At 60.6% G+C, this 20,089-nt stretch overlaps 1 protein-coding gene across 11 annotated transcripts in view; it reads right to left on the bottom strand.

Annotated features, from left to right (window-relative positions):
- Positions 1 to 20,089, bottom strand: part of DYSF (dysferlin) — an 83,100-nt gene that overhangs the window by 55,948 nt on the left and 7,063 nt on the right. For 5 of the 11 annotated variants that reach the window (XM_084517598.1, XM_084517602.1, XM_084517599.1 and 2 more), the window contains exons 4-32: positions 19,947 to 20,052; positions 19,474 to 19,588; positions 19,184 to 19,377; positions 18,782 to 18,910; positions 18,524 to 18,586; positions 18,351 to 18,401; positions 18,231 to 18,261; positions 17,077 to 17,192; positions 16,728 to 16,854; positions 16,491 to 16,594; positions 16,100 to 16,168; positions 15,973 to 16,016; positions 15,000 to 15,082; positions 13,791 to 13,832; positions 13,206 to 13,321; positions 12,975 to 13,088; positions 12,609 to 12,786; positions 12,080 to 12,204; positions 11,350 to 11,456; positions 8,703 to 8,895; positions 8,162 to 8,317; positions 7,084 to 7,215; positions 6,628 to 6,794; positions 6,442 to 6,556; positions 6,106 to 6,211; positions 5,541 to 5,683; positions 4,435 to 4,608; positions 1,957 to 2,050; positions 1,661 to 1,738 (exon numbers count right to left, since the gene is read on the bottom strand). In XM_084517598.1, coding sequence (XP_084373724.1) covers positions 1,661 to 1,738; positions 1,957 to 2,050; positions 4,435 to 4,608; positions 5,541 to 5,683; positions 6,106 to 6,211; positions 6,442 to 6,556; positions 6,628 to 6,794; positions 7,084 to 7,215; positions 8,162 to 8,317; positions 8,703 to 8,895; positions 11,350 to 11,456; positions 12,080 to 12,204; positions 12,609 to 12,786; positions 12,975 to 13,088; positions 13,206 to 13,321; positions 13,791 to 13,832; positions 15,000 to 15,082; positions 15,973 to 16,016; positions 16,100 to 16,168; positions 16,491 to 16,594; positions 16,728 to 16,854; positions 17,077 to 17,192; positions 18,231 to 18,261; positions 18,351 to 18,401; positions 18,524 to 18,586; positions 18,782 to 18,910; positions 19,184 to 19,377; positions 19,474 to 19,588; positions 19,947 to 20,052 — 3,272 coding nt within the window. Of the gene's footprint in view, positions 1 to 1,660; positions 1,739 to 1,956; positions 2,051 to 4,434; positions 4,609 to 5,540; positions 5,684 to 6,105; positions 6,212 to 6,441; positions 6,557 to 6,627; positions 6,795 to 7,083; positions 7,216 to 8,161; positions 8,318 to 8,702; positions 8,896 to 11,349; positions 11,457 to 12,079; positions 12,205 to 12,608; positions 12,787 to 12,974; positions 13,089 to 13,205; positions 13,322 to 13,790; positions 13,833 to 14,999; positions 15,083 to 15,972; positions 16,017 to 16,099; positions 16,169 to 16,490; positions 16,595 to 16,727; positions 16,855 to 17,076; positions 17,193 to 18,230; positions 18,262 to 18,350; positions 18,402 to 18,523; positions 18,587 to 18,781; positions 18,911 to 19,183; positions 19,589 to 19,946; positions 20,053 to 20,089 lie in introns of all 11 variants that reach the window. The other 6 variants (XM_084517595.1, XM_084517604.1, XM_084517600.1 and 3 more) reach the window with 2 other exon arrangements.

Below are 20,089 nucleotides of genomic sequence, written 5' to 3'. Positions count from 1 at the left end.
CCAGCTCCCTCCCCCTGCCAGAGGCTGGGGGGGCCGGGGGATGTATTTTCCTTCTTGGCGTCCGGACCGCAGCAGACGTGTTTAATGAGCCGGGCTGTTTGCGAGGTGGCCGGCTGGAGCGAGCACTATTCACGCTGGGAAGAACCTTTTCCACTTACGCGCTTTTTTCCAGTAAGAGGAAAGCAGAATGCGTTACAATAAACAAAAAAAAAACATGGGTTTGGATTTGCTTTTTTGCTCTTTTTTTTTTCCCCTTCTTCTTCTTTTTAAAGGAGGCCTCCATAAAGCCCCTTTGTTTGGACCCTCGTGTGCACAGAAGGTTTATTTTTATAACTGTGTAAAGCCCCCTTAATGAACTCCTTTATGCTTTGTTAAGGCAGCGGAGATCACAATTCCACATTGTGGCATGTTGTTACTCATGTTGTCCTTGGCTGGGTTTTTCCGAGGGAAGGGACTCCCTCCCCGCTCCGCCATCGGGGCCGTGAGATCACCTCGGTCCCCACCGTTGCGAACAACAACCCCATTGTGGAGAGGGGACCTCGGTGGGCGCAGACACTGGGTGATTGTTTGGGTGCCCCTGCACCTCTCCGGGGTGTTTCTGCCCCTACCTCGCACCCCTCTGCTTCCAAACAGCGGGGGGAGCCCGAGCCCCCCGGGACCGTGGTCCTGCTGCCTGGCACGGGGATGTCACAGCTTCTGGGGACTGTCCCTGCATCCCACCCAAGGTCCATCATCACCTCCGTGTCAGCCCCAGGAGGAATCCCAAACCCGGTCCCTCTGTGAATCCCCAAAGTGGGGTGGCCACAGCGAGGGCCTTGGGGGGGTGCAGGATGCGCCCACCCGTGGGTACCACTGCTGAGGGGGTGCTGAGGGGTGCTCATGTCCCAAACACAGCCCCACCACGCAGCACTTGGGATTTTTTGCATCTCCCCAGCCCCGGCTCTGACTCAGGGATAAATAGCAACATCCCCACTTTGCTGTTTTTCCACCTCAAAATGACACGGAAGCACTAACGGCCGTGCACAAAGGCAGCTCGAGTCACAACCACCAAAGAGCCATGGGGACGAGGACATGGGGCCACCCGGCTGCAGGGCCAGTCCTCACCCAGCTCGGGCTCCAAAGGACAGCCCCCAGCATGTCCCCGCTTCCACAGCCACGCTTCTGCCCCTGCTACAAACAAAATGCTCCTAAAAACAAGCAACCTTGTTTTTAGGATGCTTGTTTGCAGCCTCAACACCCAAACAACCCTCACCCATCGACCTCCGGCACGACACACCTGATCTTAACTTCATCTCCTATTTCATTCCATTTTCTGAGATATCTTCCCCCATCTGCCACTCTCAGGTATTTTCTTTCCCACCCAGATTTTCAAACAACTTTTTATTTCCTAACCAACGGGGTCTCTCTCCTTCAGCAGAGCCCCTTGGTTCGCAGCAAGCCCCAAACCATGAGCCCCTTGCTCTTAGCTCGGAGGAGAAATCCTCGTGAGGATGCAGGATACGGTGCCTGCCTGCGCCCAGGTGCTCACTGCACCTTTGCACGGCTGCCAAACACCCCTACAAACACCCCAAAGCTGCAGAAATTTGCTTCAGTGACCCTACTGGCACTCATCAGAGTGCTAATCATGAGCACAAACGTGGATGCACGCAGCTGGGCTCACCTGAAAAGCTGTCCTTGTCCATGGCAATCAGGTCCCGAGCCTGGTACATGTAGCAGCGCAGGTGGTATCTGTTCCCATCTGCCAGGGGAACGGGAAATGGGTGAGGGGAGAGCTCAGGGTGAGCTCTGGCAGCACCACGAGTCCGTGCCCATGTCCCCAAGAAGGAGCCGTGCCCAGCCCTGTCCCCACCCGCCGGCACTGGAGGAGATTTGGGGCCATGCCCGGCCATGGGGTGCCCGCAGCGGAGCCCCCACGCTGCTGCTCCAGAGAATCTTGCCCTCCCCTTGGGGACTCACAGTCAAAAATGCAGGAAATGGTGGGTCTGTTGACACCGAAACTGAGGGTGGACACAGATTTGCCGTCATCGCTCCGGTCATCCGTCACTCCCCCCTGCAAGACAAAGCAATGGGAGACTGGTTGGGAGACAATGGGATACTGGTTGTACTGGGACCCCTGCAGGTGCTGGTCCACAGGGGTGTCCGAGGGGACGTCGGGATCATGGGGACACCCATGGGGTGACCCTGGGGCTCTCCTGCCCCCCAGATCCCGACCCATACCATGCTGGGAGTTAATGGGATGGGTCAACAAAGCCCCAGAGCCACCGAGTCAGATGGCCTCAGGTTTGTGTGCATCAGGCCTTCCCCTGCCTTGCTTCCTCCTCCTCCTCCTCCTCGCCCAGCAGCCGAGGGACCCCAACCCACAGCCGATGGGCTCTGGCTCCTCTGCCACCCCCCCGAATTTCAGCAAAGCCCCTCCGCAAGGCGCAGCACTCTTCTTCTTGGGGCAGCGGCTACAGCGATTTCACAAAGTCCCCTTGTGAGCAAAATTAATGGAGTATAAACTCGGCAAACAGCGATGCAGCTGGTGTCGAGCGCAGAGAAACGCCCCGGCCGCTGCTTGGAAGGAGCCCGGGGCCGACCTTGGCCAAAGCTCTTTCCTCTTCTTGTTTTGGCCGCTTAGCACCTCTTAATTGCCACGTCCCGCTTGAAATAGTTGCAGGAAAAGGAGCATAAAGATGGCTTTCCAGGCAGCGTAAAGCTGATCTCTGAGTATTTTCAGTTATCAGATGCTAGGGAGAGACGGGAGTGTTAAAAAAAAAAAAAAAGAGGGAAGGGAAGGAAAAATAAAAGAGGGTTTGGGATGGAGTTTCTGGATCCCAGAGCTACCTGGTCCCGAAAACAGATCAGGAGTTTAGGTGGTCTGCAGAGCCCTTTTTGCCTTTCCAAAATGCTCCAGATCCATGCAGCAGGGCAAAAGGGGGTTCCCACCACCCTAAACCACCGTGGAGCCCCCTTTGACCGGGGTCGGTCACACCTGGTGCAGAGCCAAAGCTGGGGTGAACGCAGAAGCTGGTGGAGACAGGCAAGATTTTCCAGGCTGGTACGGAAACCCCAAAGCTCTCCTCCAGCCAAAAAGGCTTCCCTCAGCTGCTGCTCAGAGGAGGATCAGAAGAAATGAGGCTCACGGGGTGGGAGGGCTGCTTGCAGCTCTGGGGAACAGCCTTTGGGATTTCCATCTGAAACTGGAGATGGCCCCGAGCCGCAGAGCTCAGCTTGGGGCTTCCCAGGAGCCGTGGCTGCGGTCTGTCTCCTTCTGTAACCATCAGAGACGAGCCAGCTGCTACACGGCAGGTCCCAGAAAAACCAGGACACATCATCCCCGAGAGGGAAGCAGGCTGATATGGCAGAGGTGGGGGCCAAGCCACCCAGTCCGGGGTGAAAGGACTTGGAAAGATGCTCAGCTTTCATGGGGTGGGCACAGGGTGAAACGCAGGCTGGAGAGGAGCTCACGAGCTGGAAATGACAGCACAGTGCTGCAAATGCTGTAATATTTCGGGTGCTACACGCCTCCTGTACCACCAGCTGCTTGCTCTCGAGCTCCCCGTTCATCAGCTCGGACCCACTGTGAGAAGCAAAAGCTCCGGGTGCTTTGTGGGCATCAGCCCCGCAGGCTGAGACTCCCCACTGAAACCCCGAGTCCCGTGCACATTCCTGCACCCAAGACACATTCCTTCTGGTGTGTTCGGTGTCACCCTCCTGTTGGAAAACAACCCTCACGAACAGCTCAGGGAACGGGGTGCTGGTGTGTTCTGCCTGATTTTGCACTATTCCTCCCTCTGCTTTGGTTTCCCTGCGCCACGCACGAGCAAACCCAGCCATGACCACAGAAGGGCACGGGGACGTGGGCGAGAGGGTGGTGGAAAACAGGAGCCAGAAGGCAGGAGGGGCTGCGGGAGGCTCCAGGAATCGGTGGCAGTCACAATCCCCAGCATGGGTAAAATCTGAGCTCGGGGAGGCTCCAGGCTCCCTCTCCTGACAAAATCCATGCTCTGCTTCAGTGCGCTCGGATCGGGCAGCAGCAGAAGGAGGTTTGTCTGGCCAAAACTGGGATGGATGGGCCTGAGGGTGAAATCAGGTGTCCCGCTGGTCCCCACAGGGGTGGGTGGCAGCCAGGACCCCCCAAATGGGGCCAGCCGATGTACACCAAGCTCCAATGCAAGAGGACACCCCTGAGCAGCTCGTCCTGGACAGGTCATGGCTCAGCCCTTGTCCAGGGCGCAGGACAGCACGGAGCAGAGGAAGGGGGGAAAAAAAGAACCAAAAGGGGAAAAGAAAAAAAAATAAAGAAAAAAAAAAGCCCAATAATAGGGGCTTTGTGCTGCCGCGGTTGGTTTTCATTCAGCTATTGGAAAAGCCAACGGATTATGAAATCCCGAGTATCAGGAAAGCCAGAACATGAGCTAAACAAACAGCGGGCGGCGGGCGGGTACCTACCAGGGCCCCCTCCAAGGCGAAGACGGCGGCGGCACCGGTGCGCTCCAGGGGCTCCATCCTGCGCCTCCAGCGGCGGCGGCGGAAGGCATCGGTGCGCCGGGGCTTCATGTGGAAGCGCCAGCCGAAGAGCGAGGCGTATTCCCAGCCCTCCCCGTCCAGCTCCTCCTGCTTGTGCTGCCAAACGGGACCCCACAGGCACTCAGCACCGGTGGCCGGGGTGGGGTGGCTCGGTCCCACCACCCCCAAAAGCCCTCCGTGGGTGAGAGCAGGACCCCAGCCCGGCCGATGGGTGATGCCCATGTGTGTGTGGGGTCGTCCTGAGCTCTGTGGGGTCAGGGTTGTGCCCACCCAAGCCCAGAGCTCAGCATCCTCCAGCTGCTGCCTGCTGCGGGGTCCCCAAAGCCGTGCTGCGCCCAGGTCCCTGCCGGGAGCTCAGGGTCCTCCGCTGGGTGAAGCCCACCTGCAGAAGGTCCTCGCTGGGCTGGGGGCTGCCCAAGCAGAGCAAGGATGGGGCCGTATCCTTCCCAGCCCTGGCAGCACCACTGCTTCCCTAATCCCAGCCTGTCCCCTGCTGTGCCACCGCCTCTGACCCCTGCTGCGGCCACCACGGCTCTGCCACCATGGGGTCACCTCTCCAGGGCATCAGTCATGAGGACACAAAGGGTTTTTTTTTTTTCTCCCCAGATCTCTGTCACTTCCCCGGGAGATTTGCATCCCTTTTGGCAAACGGGGTGGCAGGGAACACCCCAGGATTTCTACCCAAAGCTGTGCAGAGATGGGGAAAACCGGGAGGAAATATTCTGGGGACCTCGCTGCCGGAGGGAACAGCGGCAGCGCTGCGGTGGCATTCGCAGTCCAACTGCACCACCTAGAGGGAAGCAGGACTGGGACTGGGATGGACTGGGACCTGGGCCAGCCCTGGTTGCAAGCACAGCTCTCCCCTAAGCAGCTTCACCCCACAAAGAGGCCTCCACCCCTGGGAGATGTTGACCCCCAGGGGCAAACCACAGAGGCCCCAAAGCACCACCAGGCTCTAAGGGAGGGGACGGGGACGGGGACATGGCCGTGAGCTGCTCCCACCCCCGTTGTCCCCAGCCCCGGCCTACCTTCCTCATGGCCTCCATCTGTGCCAGGTCCCTCCGGCGGAGCCGTACCCAGCGCCGCCGCCGGTTGGTGTGGTACATCTTCTCGGCCGGCACCCAGGCCTTGGGCTTGCGGTCCGGGGGGATGGTGATGCCATATTCCCAGCCTTGGGGACAAAGGGGACACGCGGGTGAAGAGGCCACTGCCACCCCCCTGCCGGCCTCCCGGCTCTCTTCACACCCAGAGTTGGAGCAGTTTTCACGGCAAGCTTTGTCCGGGCACAAGGTGGTTTTCCCCTACGCTGGGCAAAGCAGCCCCAAAAGCCCCCCCGTGAAGACCAGCCAGGCCCTTCCCCAGCAGCGAGGGGAGGGATGCTGTTGTGGCTGCCCACCCCACAGACCTGGGACAGAGCAAAGGGGGGTGAGGGACCCCCCAGGGGTTGACCCCCTTCTCCTGAAGCCACTGGAGCAGCTCAGGGAGCCACAGAGGGGATTTCGTCACCCCTGGTACCCAATGGGACCATGAGAGGGAACACCACGACGGGCAGAGCTAAGGGGATGAAAACTGCCCCGAGCTGCTTCCTTGTACCTTTCTCATCCACGGCCCTGTTGAGGTCGGTGTCCCACTCCACGTCTTCCCATTTCCAGCCCGGAGGACACTCGATCTCGTCCTTGTGCAGGACCTTCTCCCCGTTCTGTGGGACACAGCGGGGATCCCAACCAAACAGTCCCAAAAAAAAAACCTCAGGGTGGCACTGACCCTTGCAGCCCCGTGCCAGCTTCCCTCGGCCCTTTTGGCCGTACCCACTCCAGGCCAGGCTGCGGGACAGCCCCCAGTGAGCACAAACGGGGTCAAACCCAAGTGATTGCACCCGCAGCCTTGCCTGGTGACCCCCCAACCCCGCCGACCCCACACCGTCCTTACCACGTCGGTGTAGGCATCGGCCATTTGGATCCACTGCCCCCCTGGCAGCCGGACCTGGTTCTCAAAAACCTCCTCCACGAAGCTCAGGTGCCCGGCGTCCGCCTCGTGCAGCAGCCTGGGGAGCAGCAGCGGTCAGGGCACAGCCCACCCAAGCCCTGTAGTTTTGCCAAAAAAACCATCACTCACGTTTTTTCCGGGCAGATGAACCAGTCGCCGGCCCAGGTCCAGCCCGTGGAGGGTCGGAAGCTGTCCTTGGGCAGTTTGATCTTGCCCGTGACGTCCGAGTATTTGGGGTACGTCAGGCCAGTGGTGCCCCAGTTCCCCACCAGTGCCAGCTTGGTCTGGTTCTCGTACTGAGGGGGGCAGAGAGGTTTTTGTGTTAATGGGGTGAGACTGGTAGCGCAGATCCCTGGTCGGAAATACTTTGAAATCAAGCAAATAACGCCCGTATCCTGAGGACAGACCTGCAGGGAAGAGCCCAGCCCAACCCAGAGGCTGTGGGCACCCCCAGATTTCACCCCCAGCAGGAGGATGGAGGGGAGTAAGCTTTGGGCCAGCACAGGAGGGCTTCACAGCTCCTTTCCAACCTCTCCATTGCTTAGGCTGGTGGAAAAGCAGGGAGGGTCCCCCCGAGATGCTCACAGTTTCGGCGAAGACGGAGAGCTTCCCCTCGGCGTACTGGTTGAACTCCTTCTCGTCGACGGACAGCCCAAACCAGAGCTGCACCCGGATCTGCGCTGGGATCTTGGGTCCCGTTGCCTCCTCCTGGGGGTACTGCACAAGACGGAGCCGCGTTAACATCCCCGTGTGGGATGCCCGGGGGGGGACGCTGGATGGGAGGCCAAAATCTGCTGTGGGGTGGGGGTTACGAAGCCCCCACAACCCTGGCTGGGGCAGCAGGAGCCTACAGACACAGCATGGGGTTGGGGTGCTGTGTCATGGGGAGAAGGGGCTAGGACAGCGAGCCCAGCATAAAAAATAAAAAACAAGAAAGGAAACGTCTCGCTGCCCTTTCTCTCTCCCTCGGTCACTTTTTTTTTCCCCTCGAGTGATGCTAGTTTTCCATCCTGAGCTAAAGTGCAGAAAAAAAAAGGCAATATATTTTGGTTTGCCTCCTGCTTGCCAGCTGGGCTTGGGGTTTTGGGGTTTGTTCAGTTTATTTTATTCTGCTTTATTTTTTCAGAGCTTGTTCGGCACTGATTGTCTGCTCCCAGGCTGGCACGCAGCGAAAAGCCAAAGAAACATCCTTGGAGATGCGAGAAGCTCGGTAAGTGCCTGGCAGAAGAGGCCACAGCTTAAATTTCGTGGGGTGGCGGAGGGTCAGGAATTTTGAAAAACATTAAATAACGTTACAAAATTTAATGTTTTTTTTTTTTTTAAATGCACTGACTGGGCCAAACTGCGCCCATCTTCACTTAAGCTCCGAGCCAGAGCTTAACCCTACCCGGTGCTGGGGTGCCATGGCCAGGGCAGAACAAAGCCTGGGTTTGCAGTGGGGCTGGGGCTCCACCAGGCGAGGACAGGACAAGGCACGGAGCATCTCCTTGTCCTTGCAGCCCACACAGGATGGGGATGAGCCCCAGGCTCACCAGACTGCTATCAGACTGCACTGACTCGCGTTCTCCTCCTTACGGGTCTCCCCGCTCAGTTTTTAGGAAAAAAAAGTTTTAAAAATTGTTATATCTGGGCACGCGTGCACACAGATGAAAAGCCCACGCACCTTGAGGAAGATGGTCTGGAGCTTCCCGCAGTTCTTGCCGCAGCAGCCGGGGATGTTCTTGGAGAAGAGGACCTCGTGGGCCGGCACGCGGGCGTAGGCGACGCGCTTGTCGCCCTGCAGCATCCAGATCACCACGTCGGGCAGGCTGTTCTGAGGCTGCAAGGGATGGATGCCAGCTGAGCATCAGAGAATGAGGACAGGCACAGGTATCTGAGTCAGGGATGCCCAAAATCCCATGGGGTGGACGTGGTATGTGTGCCCCGTGCCACCTCGTGAGCCCACGGCTGAGCAGAGCATCCCCGCGTGTCCCCGCACCCTGCACCTGCAACCAGCCCCCTGCAGCAGCTTGGGCTGAGGATTTTTTGGCAAAGCTTCATCATGAGCCAGGCTAAACCTCGACGGCTGTCTGCAAAACCTTCCTAAAGGGAGGTGGGGGCACGGGGATGATCCTTGCACGGGGACCCAGACATCGCCTCGGCTCCCCACTAGAGCAGCACCGCGGCATCGCTCGCATCCATCACCACGAGCATCACCACGTTACCTCCTCCGCCATGGCCTTCAGCCTGCAGAGCCAGTCCTCCGCCTGCTCCAGCACCGCGGGCAGGTTCAAGTCCTCGTGCTTGAGCTTCAGAGCCGCCTGCACGACCTGCTCCAGGTTGGTGCTGCGGAAGCGGTACATGTTCTGGTCCAGGTGGGTGCTGGCCGGCTTCCCCAGCACATCAGGCAGGGGCACGCTGTGGGCAGAGACATGGTGTCAGCTCCTGGGAGCCTCACCCTCGCTGGGGGCTTCTCTTTTTATTTTTTTCCTTCTTTTTCAGCAAGTTTACAAAGAAGGAACAAGGCCCTGAAGATGCATTTGGGGAGCACGGCGATGCTGAGAGCAAGGACGTCGCTGGAAGGGGCCACGTGGAGCCTGGCCGAGCTGTGCACATCGCCCTGCACACTACGTGGACATTTTAATAGGAATTGATTCAAGCTGCTGCATCCAGGTTTCAGGAGGATGGGGACATTTAGGGCTTTCCATGCAAAATGGGGTGATGAAGTGGAGCTGCTCCCCACGGTGCCAGGCGGGACGCTGCTCGCCCGCCCCGCACACCGCGAAACCACGATGTGCTTCACCAGCCGTGCAGGGACAGAGAAAATAAAATAAACCCAAGCTAAAAATATCCACAGCAGTTGCATTCAATGTCAGACAGACAAACTGTAAAGCTACACAAGGAGGAAATTTGTTATAAAGCTGTGAAAAGGAGCCACAGAATGGGTTAAGCCTCGTGGGCACCGAGTGCTCGGCAGCCGCCTGCTCACCAAGGGTGTGTGTGGTGCATTAAAACCCTATAAAACCCCAGAGGATCCAGGGACTTAAATTGTGCTCCCATGGGAAAATGGAAGGTCCTGCACTGATGTCCTTTGGGGCACAAATCACCAGGGAAGAGCCAAACGCTCTCCCAGGGCCATCACCATGCCAGCACGTGAACACGTGGTGGGAACAGGGCCAGGAGCAGCCCCTGAAGCTCCAGGCCAGAGCATTGGCACCAAGGACCGTGCTGCAATGCTGTGCCTCTGGTTCTGGGGCTTGCTGCCGCTGCTCTATCCATAGCTCTGTCCGTCTGGGTGCCACTGCCAAGTCCTCTCCTGCCCAGGAAGGAGCACTTCCCTTCACCCAAAAGCTGGGAAAACAGACCTGGGAAGGCGATCTGAGGCACGTTGCTGCTTTCCTACTGGGAACAGGAGGTGGAGACATCGCCTCCCACTTGGACCCTTCAAGCATAGACCCATGTCCCGCTCACAGCAGAGCAGGGAAGCACCAGAGAACATCTGGAGTTGTCCCAATCACTCCGAAATCCAGCCCAAATTCCTTCTGATGAGCTCTGCCCTGGCTGAGCGCATCCAACCTGCCCCCAGCCATCCAGCCCAGCCACCACAGAGAGGTCCAGCTGCATGGGTCAGCTCGTCCCCCAGAACACAGCATGCAATGGGGTGAAACCCTCCCAAAAAAAGCCATCAGAGCTGTCACAGCAGCCCCCACCACCGTGTACCGCCCTGGTCCCTGTGCCAAGCCCCTCCGGAGCTGCTTACAGCAGGAGCTGAGCATGGAGAGGGGCAAGGAGCAAGGGGAGCCAAGGGCTTGGCATGGCTCACTGCCACGTTCTTCCCCTCCCTCCCCATTAATTGATTTTGGTTTGCAGGATGCAGCACCTCAGGAAAACCCAGCTCCATGGCTCATCCCCCGGGTCACGTCCCGCGCATGGGGTCAGCCCGAGGACGGCGCTGACCTTTCCAGCGGAGCCAGAGTGTGTGTGGGGCGAAACACAGCTCCTTTATGAGGCTCAAAAGCAAATAAAGAGGGAGGCCTGCGAGTGTGTGGCTTGTAAGTGTCCTCCAAGAGGTCTCCGGAGCAGGGCCAGCCCGCTTGGGGTCTCTGTGCTGAACCCAAAAGGGTGCCCCAGGAGGGCACAGCAGGCTCAGCACCATCTTCCCAACCTCCAGTGAGCAGCACAAACCACGGGGTGCAGGAGGCTGCTGGAAGAGCTGGGGGGCACTGGTCCCAGCAGCTTTGGAGACCTCAAGGACCGTGGGGAGGATCAAATTCTCCCTCTCTGCTGAGCTGAAGCACCAAGAACCACCCTGGGGATGGGGAGAGTCCTGGAAATGCCCCAGGAGACCACGTAGGAGATGAAAGCAGAGCTCAGCCCCATGACAACCCATCCTGCATCTGCCCTGGGTGGAGGCAGGGGGGCTGCGGGATGCCCACACCATCCAGCCCCACGTCTCCAACACCTCCATCCCCTCCACAGGACACACAACGGGCACAGCCAAGCAGCCCCCGGGTGCTCTGCAAGGATGCTTCATACACAGCACCCTCAAAACCCCTCGGGGAGCCACCAAGGGGGTGGCTCCTGGCCCTGGCGACCCCCCAGAGCGGGGGCTCGGGCCCCGGCCCCACGGCACAATGCGGCTCATTCAGGTGAGCCGGGCTGGGAATTTACGACTTGCCTTCACCGCCACCTCTCCAACTCCGTGCCTTGGCTCAGCGACCTTTGAAGTAAACATTAGCAAACGACCGGCCTTTTTTTTTCAGCATTAAAAAAAAAAATAATAAAAAAAAATAAAAAGGAAGAAGAAGTCGTCCCTTCCAAGATAAACAAGTGCTCTCGCAATAAACGGCACGGAGGGGCTGGCAGCAGTACCTGCAGTCGGCGATGATATCATCCAGCAGCTGGGCGCCCAGGGAGTCCAGCTCGCTCGATGAGCACTTGGCCTTCAGCGCGAGCTGGACCTTCTCCAGGTTGGCTTCCTGCACGACACGGGGGGGGTGAGGGGGAGCAGCACGGGGGGACCCCCGGCACCCCGCTCCTCCCCACCTCCAGGAGCCTCCCGGCAAGCACCCAGGGCTCCAGGGCTCTGCACTCTCGGATTTGCTCCTCTTGGAGCTCCCTGGGGAAATGAGTGTGCAGCACGGCAAGAAATCCCATAAACAGCCCCAAAACTGAAGGAAGCCCTGCCTCTGGCGCAGCCTCCCCGGTGGGTGGCACAGCGACGCACCCCGCTGTCACCCCACAGGGGTGAGGGTGGCCACCTCTTCCCATCCAGCACCGTGCTGAGCCCCGCGCCAGCTGGAAGCCACGGAAGGAGAGGAAAGAGCCCGGGTTTGGGCAAGCAGAGAGCCCAGGGCTTGCTGCACCTCCAGCCCCTGCTCATCCCGGGGCTCCTGCACCCCGAGGCTCTGACACCAGCAGAGGCAGCTCTGCAGGCGAGGGCTTTTCCAAACAACCCACTTTGCTCCCTGGTTGAGCAGGGCACCTGGGACTCCACAAACCCCAAACCTGACCCAGCACGGAGATGGCCTCCATCCCCTCCCCGTGTCCCCAGGTGGGATGCAGACAGGCTTGTCCCCGTCCCTGTCCCTGTGGCACTCACCAGCCTGTCTGCCGTGTGGTGGAGGAGGTTCTGAGCGTCAGTCCGGGCGCTGATGTCTTCCCAGTAGGACGACAACACCACCACGGGCTTCACGTTGCCCCAGGGCAGGTAGTAATACTGGCAGCCTGGAGGGCACAACACACGGGTGAGCTCAGGACATCACGGTGACGGGCACCTCCCTGCTCAGGACCAGATCTTGGAGGGCTCCTCCAACCTAGATGGTTCTGGGATTCCGTGAACCGCAGCGTGGTGAGGACACCTCACACCACAGCCCCCAGGAAAAGGCCACCCTAAAGCACTGGCTCCCTCTTGAGAAGAATGGGGCACTGTTAGGGCTGGGTGGCCACCCTATACTCCGTGCCCAGAGCTCTCCGGCCTTCCCCACGCCTCCCTGGTCACCCATTTCCACGCACACCGGTGGCTGAGCTTGGAGACACCTCCAGGGTCCTCCTGGCCCCATCCCTCGCTCAGACAGAGCCCACCAGACACCATCCACATCCAGCTGGGTCCTGAGACCCCCCCGGCTCACCGTCGAACACGGCCCGGCTGTACTGCGTGGTGGAGGCCAGGGGCAGGCAGGTGTTGTCGAATTTGTTGCCGTAATTGCCGATGCTGACCTCAAACTGGATGGCATCGTCCACGTCCTGCAGCATGGTGGCCGAGTAGAAGGCGGCGAAGAGGGAGTACTTGCGCCGGCGCAGGTATTTCTGCAACAGGCACGGGAACAGGGACATGGGGTCTACGCACGGACCCCCCCCATTGTCCCCAGACACCAACCCGGGAAAGCCCCCGAGATGGAAAAGGTGACGGCTGGGAAGAGGACGCGGTGCCTCGAGGGAATTTGGGGTGGGATTTAGGACGGACCCCCGGTGACAGACAGCAGCGACCCCGTTACCTCCACCCGCAGGATGTCATCGGCGGAGATGTCCTCCACCTTCTGCTCCACGTGCTCCACCAGCCGGGTCTCCAGCTCCACCAGCACCCTGCCGCGATACGCGACGCCCTCGCCCTTGGGGGTAGACCGGGGACGGGGTCAGCACCCAGGGGCCCGTCCCCGGCACCTCGCCGCTCGTTCAGCCTCGCTGAGGGATCGGGCAAAGCAATTCTGGCAAGAAGCCGACTTCACCTTTCCCAAATTGAGCGTCTCGTACGGGTCGGGGAAGCCGGTGAACTCGCGGGGGCTGCCGTAGAGGTTGATGTAGCAGGGGCCGAAGGTCGGCAGGAAGCCCAGCCCGTCGTCCACTGCGGGGCACAGGGAAGAATCCATCAGCAACCCACAACCCACATCAGTGGGCACCAAAACACTGCGTCTCCTGCGAGCCCAGGAGCTGCCGGGGCGCTGCGTGGACTTCCAGCAGCCCCGGGGTGCCTCAGGCCACGGGACAGCTCTTGGAAGAGCAGCGCTCGGTTTTTGGGCACCTCAAGCTGATGAGAAGCTGAAACCCTTTGTGTGGTGCTGCTCCGAGCTCCCAAGCACCACGCCAGACCCCGACAGCTCGGCACACAACACACCACCACACCACAAAACCATTGGGGATGCCCCAAAGCCACCGAGGGGAGGACACCGGAGCCCTTCCCAGGGTGGGAGGTTTCCCCCATCGAGGTGCTCCCAGCTCTGGCCAACGCTCCGGCCCTAACGGTGGCAACGACAGCAGGGGAAAAAAAAATTACCAGGGTGGCGATTGCAAACCGAGAGGCTAAGGGGACGTACGGTCTGCGGCTTTCAGAGGCTTCGCAAGAGCAGGAAACTCATCTGAGGCACAAAGAAATGGAGAGAGGTTAGGAGGGGGAGCGCACGGAAAGGGCAGCGGGTTATGGAGGAGGAGAAGGAGGAGGAGGAGGAGGTGAAGGAGGAGGAGGAGGAGGAGGAAGAGGTGAAGGAGGAGGAGGAGGAGGAGGCAGCACTGCCGTGGGCTCTTGGTGCCAACAGAGGAAGAGAAAGGGTGAGGCTGGTTGAGGGCCATAGGGCGCATGTGAAAGCCCCGAGGGATGAAGGATGCTCCGTGCACTGCAGAAGCCATACGGAGCCGAGGTGCAGGGGGGGGTTCAGCTGGGGGTTGCCAGTCCCACAGACCCCTCCCAGCCTCCTCATCTCCCTCCCTGGCCCCCCATTCCCTCTCCAAACCAGCCCGGGAGCCACACTTCAAAGCGGGGAGGCGCGGGGACGATGTGCACGTGCACAGCTTGGGCACGCTGCGGTGCCGGGCTGCTGCAGGGAGCAGGGCGAGGGTTCAGGAGGGCAGCAGGTGCCAGGAGGTTTCACCAGGCTCGTTAGCAGCAGGACACTCGTGCACCTTAGGGCAGCCTCTGCTCCAGCCCCGCCGTGGCTCGCAGCAGCCCCACAAGCAGAGAAATCGCCACAAGCGCATCCCGCGTCCCTCACAAGTGACACAGTCGGCGTCACCCACCCAGTCCCTGCCAGCACCTCCGTGGTGGCCCTTCACTCAGGAAGGCTCCTGGCACCTCAAACACTGCTCTCAGCACAGGCTGGACCTCAGCCCCCACCCCGACAACCCCAAAATGCCACCTGAGGAGGAGCCGTCAGTGGGAGCAGGGAGAGGTGGCACCTTCCTGCGCCGGTGACACCGCTGTCACCACCGGCAGCCACCTCTGGTCACAAAGGAGGACACAAAACCTCGGCTGCAGCTCTGCAACCACCCCTCCCCACGGCCCCATTAGGACCCGAAGATCTGTAGGGCCACGAAGAAGCAGGGACCGAATCCAGCAGGGCCACCCCCGCGGGATGGAGCCACCACCAGCACCCTGCCCGCGCCCCCCCGGCTTCTCCCCCAGCCCCGGTGACCTGGCAGAGCCCTTCCCGGCTGCTCCTTCCTCCCGGCCAGCACCAAGCCCAGCCAGCAGCACGCAGCACGGCTCCGTGGGCATGCACCGAGGGCCACGTCCTGCCACCAGCCCTTACCCTCCAGCTCCCCGCCGGGCGCCGAGATCTTGGACATGCAGAGGTAGGCGGTGCCGATGATGTCGTTGTGCGTGAGGCGGTCCCTGAAACACGGCCACGTCTCGTCCCAAATGCATCCCGTGTCCCAAATACAGCCATGTCTCAAACAGCCACGTCCCAAACACGTCCCATGTCCCGTCCCAAAAACGTCCCATGTCTCACACACAGCCACATCTCATCCCAAATCCATCCCATGTCTTGTCCCAAACCCATCCCACGTCCCAAACCCATCCCACGTCCTAAACCCATCTCACATGCCGCCCCAAACCCATCCCACATCTTGTCCCAGACCCATCCCACATCCCAAACCCATCCCATGTCTTGTCCCAAACCCATCCCATGTCCCAAACCTATCCCACGTCTCATCCCAAACCCATCCTACGTCCCAAACCCATCCCATGCCTTGTCCCAAACCCATTCCATATCCCAAACCCATCCCACGTCCCAAACCCATCCCACATCTCATCCCAAACCCATCCCACGTCCCAAACCCATCCCACATCCCATCCCAAACCCATCCCACGTCTCATCCCAAACCCATCCTACATCCCAAACCCATCCCATGTCTTGTCCCAAACCTATCCCACATCCCAAACCCATCCCACATCCCAAACCCATCCCACATCCCAAACCCATCCCGCATCTCATCCCAAACCAATCCCACGTCCCAAACCCATCCCATGTCTTGTCCCAAACCCATCCCACATCTTGTCCCAAACCCATCCCACATCCCAAACCCATCCCACGTCCCAAACCCATCCCACATCTTGTCCCAGACCCATCCCACGTCCCAAACCCATCCCGCTCCAAGCATCCCCTGCTCCGTGAGCGCATCTCCACCCCCCCAGCTCCTCCTGGGTTTTAAGGGGATCTGGTGCCCCCTCCGACACCCTCACACACCCTGTCCCCGTCCCGGGGCCGCGTCCCCACTCACCAGTCGGTCACCCGGATCCGCATCTTCTCGCACATGGAAGGGAACTGGGAAGAGAGCGGAGCGGTGAGCGGTGGCCGGGGGCTCCGGGGGGGTTTGGGGGGCAGCCGGGAGCGGGCACGGCGCTCACCATCGCCGGCAGGGTCAGGCACTGGTTCCACTGGGGGTTGGCGTTCTTCTCCAGGATCCTCGAGTAGAGCTGGAGGTGTGGGAGCGGGATGGGGTGACTTTTCTCGAGTCTCCCATCCCCAAAATAAAGGCTCCCTTCAATGTCCCCGGCCCGTGGGGCTCCGCGTTGCGCAGGAGGCAGAGGGCGCAACGGGCTGCTCGGGGGTCTCGCCCCAGGACCCTCAAAAAACCACCCCCAGTGGCTTTCTAATGCAACAGCACCAAGAAGAGCCCGGTGGAGAGAACACCAAGGTGCACCCAGGCGTGCCACCCTCCCCATGTCCCCGTCACGACGGCGTGCCACGACCCACCGCCACGTCCCCAGCCCGGGGGACCCCTCTCCAGCCGCTCACCATCTTGCCCGCGAAGCTGACTTCCACGAAGGGGTCGACCAGGTTCTTCTTGTTGCTCTCAAAGCCAAAGACCTGCCGGACGTTGTCCATGACGGCGTCATCCACTGCGGGGGAAAAGGAGGCGCTGGGAGGGCCGCGGGGACCACATCGTCGAGGTCCCGGGGATAAGGCTGAGGGTGCAGCTTCCTCATCGGCACCCTTGGTCCTCTACACGCCACGGGATGGGGAAACACTCACTCTGGGGCAAGTCCTCAGCTTTGAAGATCTTCAGGCAGAAGTGAGCCCCTCTCAGGGTGACCCCGGTGGGACGCAGGAGGTTCCCCTCGATGTCCTCCTTGTCTTCCGAGACCTCCTTCTTCTCCATCTGTGGGGCGAGAGGAGGAAAACCCAAAAAGTCGTTCCTCAAAGCCTCGATACGAGAAGCAAAACCCCACACCCAAGCACCCAAGACCAGGGCAGGTCAAGGCTGCAGCTCCCTTGGGTTCAGCAGCCCTGTGCAGTCCATCCATCCGTCCATCTATCCATCCATCCGTCCATCCATCCATCTGTCCATCCATCCATCCATCCGTCCCACACCAATACTCACGGGAGCTTCGTCTCCGGGCCCCAGCACGAAGAGGCTGACCTTCAGGTAGCCCTTGGCCCCCGCGGAGAAGTCCTCGGGGTCGGAGAGCAGCAGCCACTTCCTGAGGAAGGCGTGCTCTGGGGAATGAACGAACACCCAAGGATGGTGAGATCTTCGTGGAGGGAAAAACATCATCTCCAGGACCCCTCTTTCAGTGTAATGAAGATGGAAGTAAAATATCGAGGAAGACGGGAGCCACCCAAGCATTTTTTCGGCTTTACTCCTCAAATCAGCGCGTGGCTGTGCCTTGGTCACCCATCGGTCACCTCCTGCTGGCCCTTAGGAGTGATCCAGGTGGGTCAGGGCTCGTCCAAGGCGTTTGTATGGGTTTTACCCAACATAGGTGAGATTTTTCCAAGGTATTTTTATGGGTTTGCCCGACGTCGGTGAGATTTTTCCAAGGTATTTTTATGGGTTTGCCCAACGTCAGTGAGATGTGCTCGTGCTGTCACACCAAGCCCCCCAGGGTGCCCAGGTGGGCGCGTTACCCCCTCCCCAGCCACCACAGCACTGTTTAAGCAGCACAAGGTGGATCCGTCCCGGGGCACAGCCTCAGGACAGGGCTGAACTGAGATGTTTGAGCTGCAGCAGCCCCGGGGAAGGGGAGCGATCCCCGAGTCCCTAAGGAGCAGACACGTTTACCCCAAAAACCCGTGCCACTGGCGGTGCAGCGCTCATAAAGACGTCCCTGGGGACAACCAGAGGGGTTCCCTTGGTCCTCTGGTGACCTGTCAGTGCCACTGCAGGGCACCTCCAGAGGCCAGGACACCCACAAAAGGCACTCTGCCATGGCCCTGCTCCCTCCGAGCCCGCTGGGAGGCTGCTATGGGTTTTAGGGGGGCACAAGAGCACCCCGCACCACAGTTCCCTTTATCAGCCTCGTAGGTCTTATCTCTATGTGGCTATCCCACGTTTCTCTGCAGGGATTAGGGTGGGAAATTTTCGATAAGCATCACTTTATCCTTCCTTCGTGACCCCCTCTGCCGCTCTGGTACAGGCAGCCAGGGATAAGCGGGATGGCTGCGTGCATTTTTCCCCTCTGTTTGACCCCGAAAAATTGTCACCCAGAGAGATCAACCCCCACCGCAGCAAGCAGCCCCAGCTGCTGAACTCACTTGGCTCCGAATAGATGGTCTCGACATCCATCTGTGAAAAACAAAGAGGAAAGCAAGCGAGATCGAGCACGCTGCGAGCCCCAGAGGATGGGATCGGGGGCGAAGAGGCGCGAGCCTTACCCGAAACTCCCCGAGCACCGAATCCGCCCGAAATGACCGAGAATCCACCACCTGCAGGAGGAGAAGGCAGAGCAGTGAGTGCAGCACCGAGATGGGGCAGGGACGGGTCCCCGGGCAGCACGGGGAGGGGACGGGGTGAGCGATCCCCCCGGGGAGGAACCGGAGAGGCTCACCGTGATGAAGATGGGCGCATCGAACAGCTCGGCCGGCGACTCGAAGACGTTGAAGAAGAAAGTCTGCGGGGCAGAGGGCAAAGGGCTGAGCACCAGCACCCTGTGCAAACAGCCGTGGGGCTGGGGGACACCTCGGGGAGCCAAAGTGTCTGCTTGGTGCAGCTCGGGCTGCAGCCCCTGGTAGCCAAACCCCGGCCCCTGAGCTGTGCCGGTGCCTCCGTTCGGGTCCTGACCCCAAAAGCTCCCCCCAGGCCTCACCTCGTCGAAGAAGGGGCTGTTGCCTTTGCGGATCCTGGTCCTCCTGGTCTGCCCCGCGACCGTCACCTTCACCACGGGCTTGATGTTAACCCCGGGCAGCTGCCGGCCCTCGATCACCCGCACCCGGATCTGCAGCAGGAGGGGGAGAAAGGGAAAAGCTCAGCGGGAAGCCGGGGTGGGCACCGGGCACTGCCCGGGTACCCCACGGGGGATGCACCAGCACCCGGGACCCCCAAGAGGGACCCCGAAGAGGGATGCACCAGGACCCGGATACCCCAAGAAGGATGCACCAAGACCCAGGTACCCCAAGAAGGATGCACCAAGACCCAGATACCCCAAAGAGGGATGCACCAAGACCCAGATAACCCAAGAAGGATGCACCCAAACCTGCCCACGCCTCACCTGGAAGTCCTGCGGCTTGTTGGACAGGGGCTTTTTGGGCGAGCTCCTCCTGCGCCTCACCCCGTGGACGTGGTGCACCGGGGGCTTGCGGGGCAACGAAGGGGGCTCGGACCCCGGTGGCCCCGAGGGCGCGGGCTCCGTCTCGTCCCCCGTGGCCGGCCGGTCCTCAGCCTCCTCCTCCTCGGTGGGCGCCTCTGCGCGGGGCAGGGGGCAGGGAGGTTGCTGAGGGGGCTTGGGGTGGGCTGTGGGGGACGTGTCCCCCCGTGCCGCCCGCGGGGCGCTCTCATTACCGGTGACCGTGTCGGGCTCAGCAGCCCCCGGCGACGGCTCAGGGGGGGACGGAGGAGGAAAGAGGGGAGCAGCGCCCGGAGGGGGGGTGTAGGACACCTGCAGGATGAGGAAAGCCTGGGGAGAAAATAAGAGGAGGGGTGTCACAGAGCTCTCCACAGCCTGCGAGGTGCAGAGGAGGGGGTCCCATGTGGATGCAGGGGGTGACCCCCTTGGCGCAGCTCATGGGGTCCCCGTGGAAGCCCCTGTGGAAGGGGGGTGTCCTCCTGCTGCCCCCTCCCCAAGCTCGTGAAGCAAAGCTGAAGGGTCCAGGATGGGGCAACTGGTCCCAAACTGGGGCCCTGCCAGGCTGGGGGCCAGTGCCACGGGGTTACTGATGGCCCCAGGGGCAAAAAGCTGCTGCCCACATGGGAACGCCAAGGGGGCAGCTTAAGGAGGAGCGGATGGCACGGCCACCCCCAGGGAAGGGACTCACCCCGGTGGTCTGCTTCTTGGCATCCAGCAAGGGGACGTTGAAGGAGGCCGCCATGCTGGGGGAGGAGAGGACATCTCGCAGGGGCACGCGGGCTTCTCCCAAAAACCTGGGGGCCGAGAGCACCGGGGGTGAGCAGGGGAAGG

This window comes from Aythya ferina (genome assembly GCF_964211825.1).
Source record: "Aythya ferina genome assembly, chromosome: 4".
Taxonomy (NCBI): Eukaryota; Metazoa; Chordata; class Aves; order Anseriformes; family Anatidae; genus Aythya; species Aythya ferina.
Note: the sequence above shows the minus strand (reverse complement) of the source record. Positions and strands in the feature narration are given on the sequence as shown.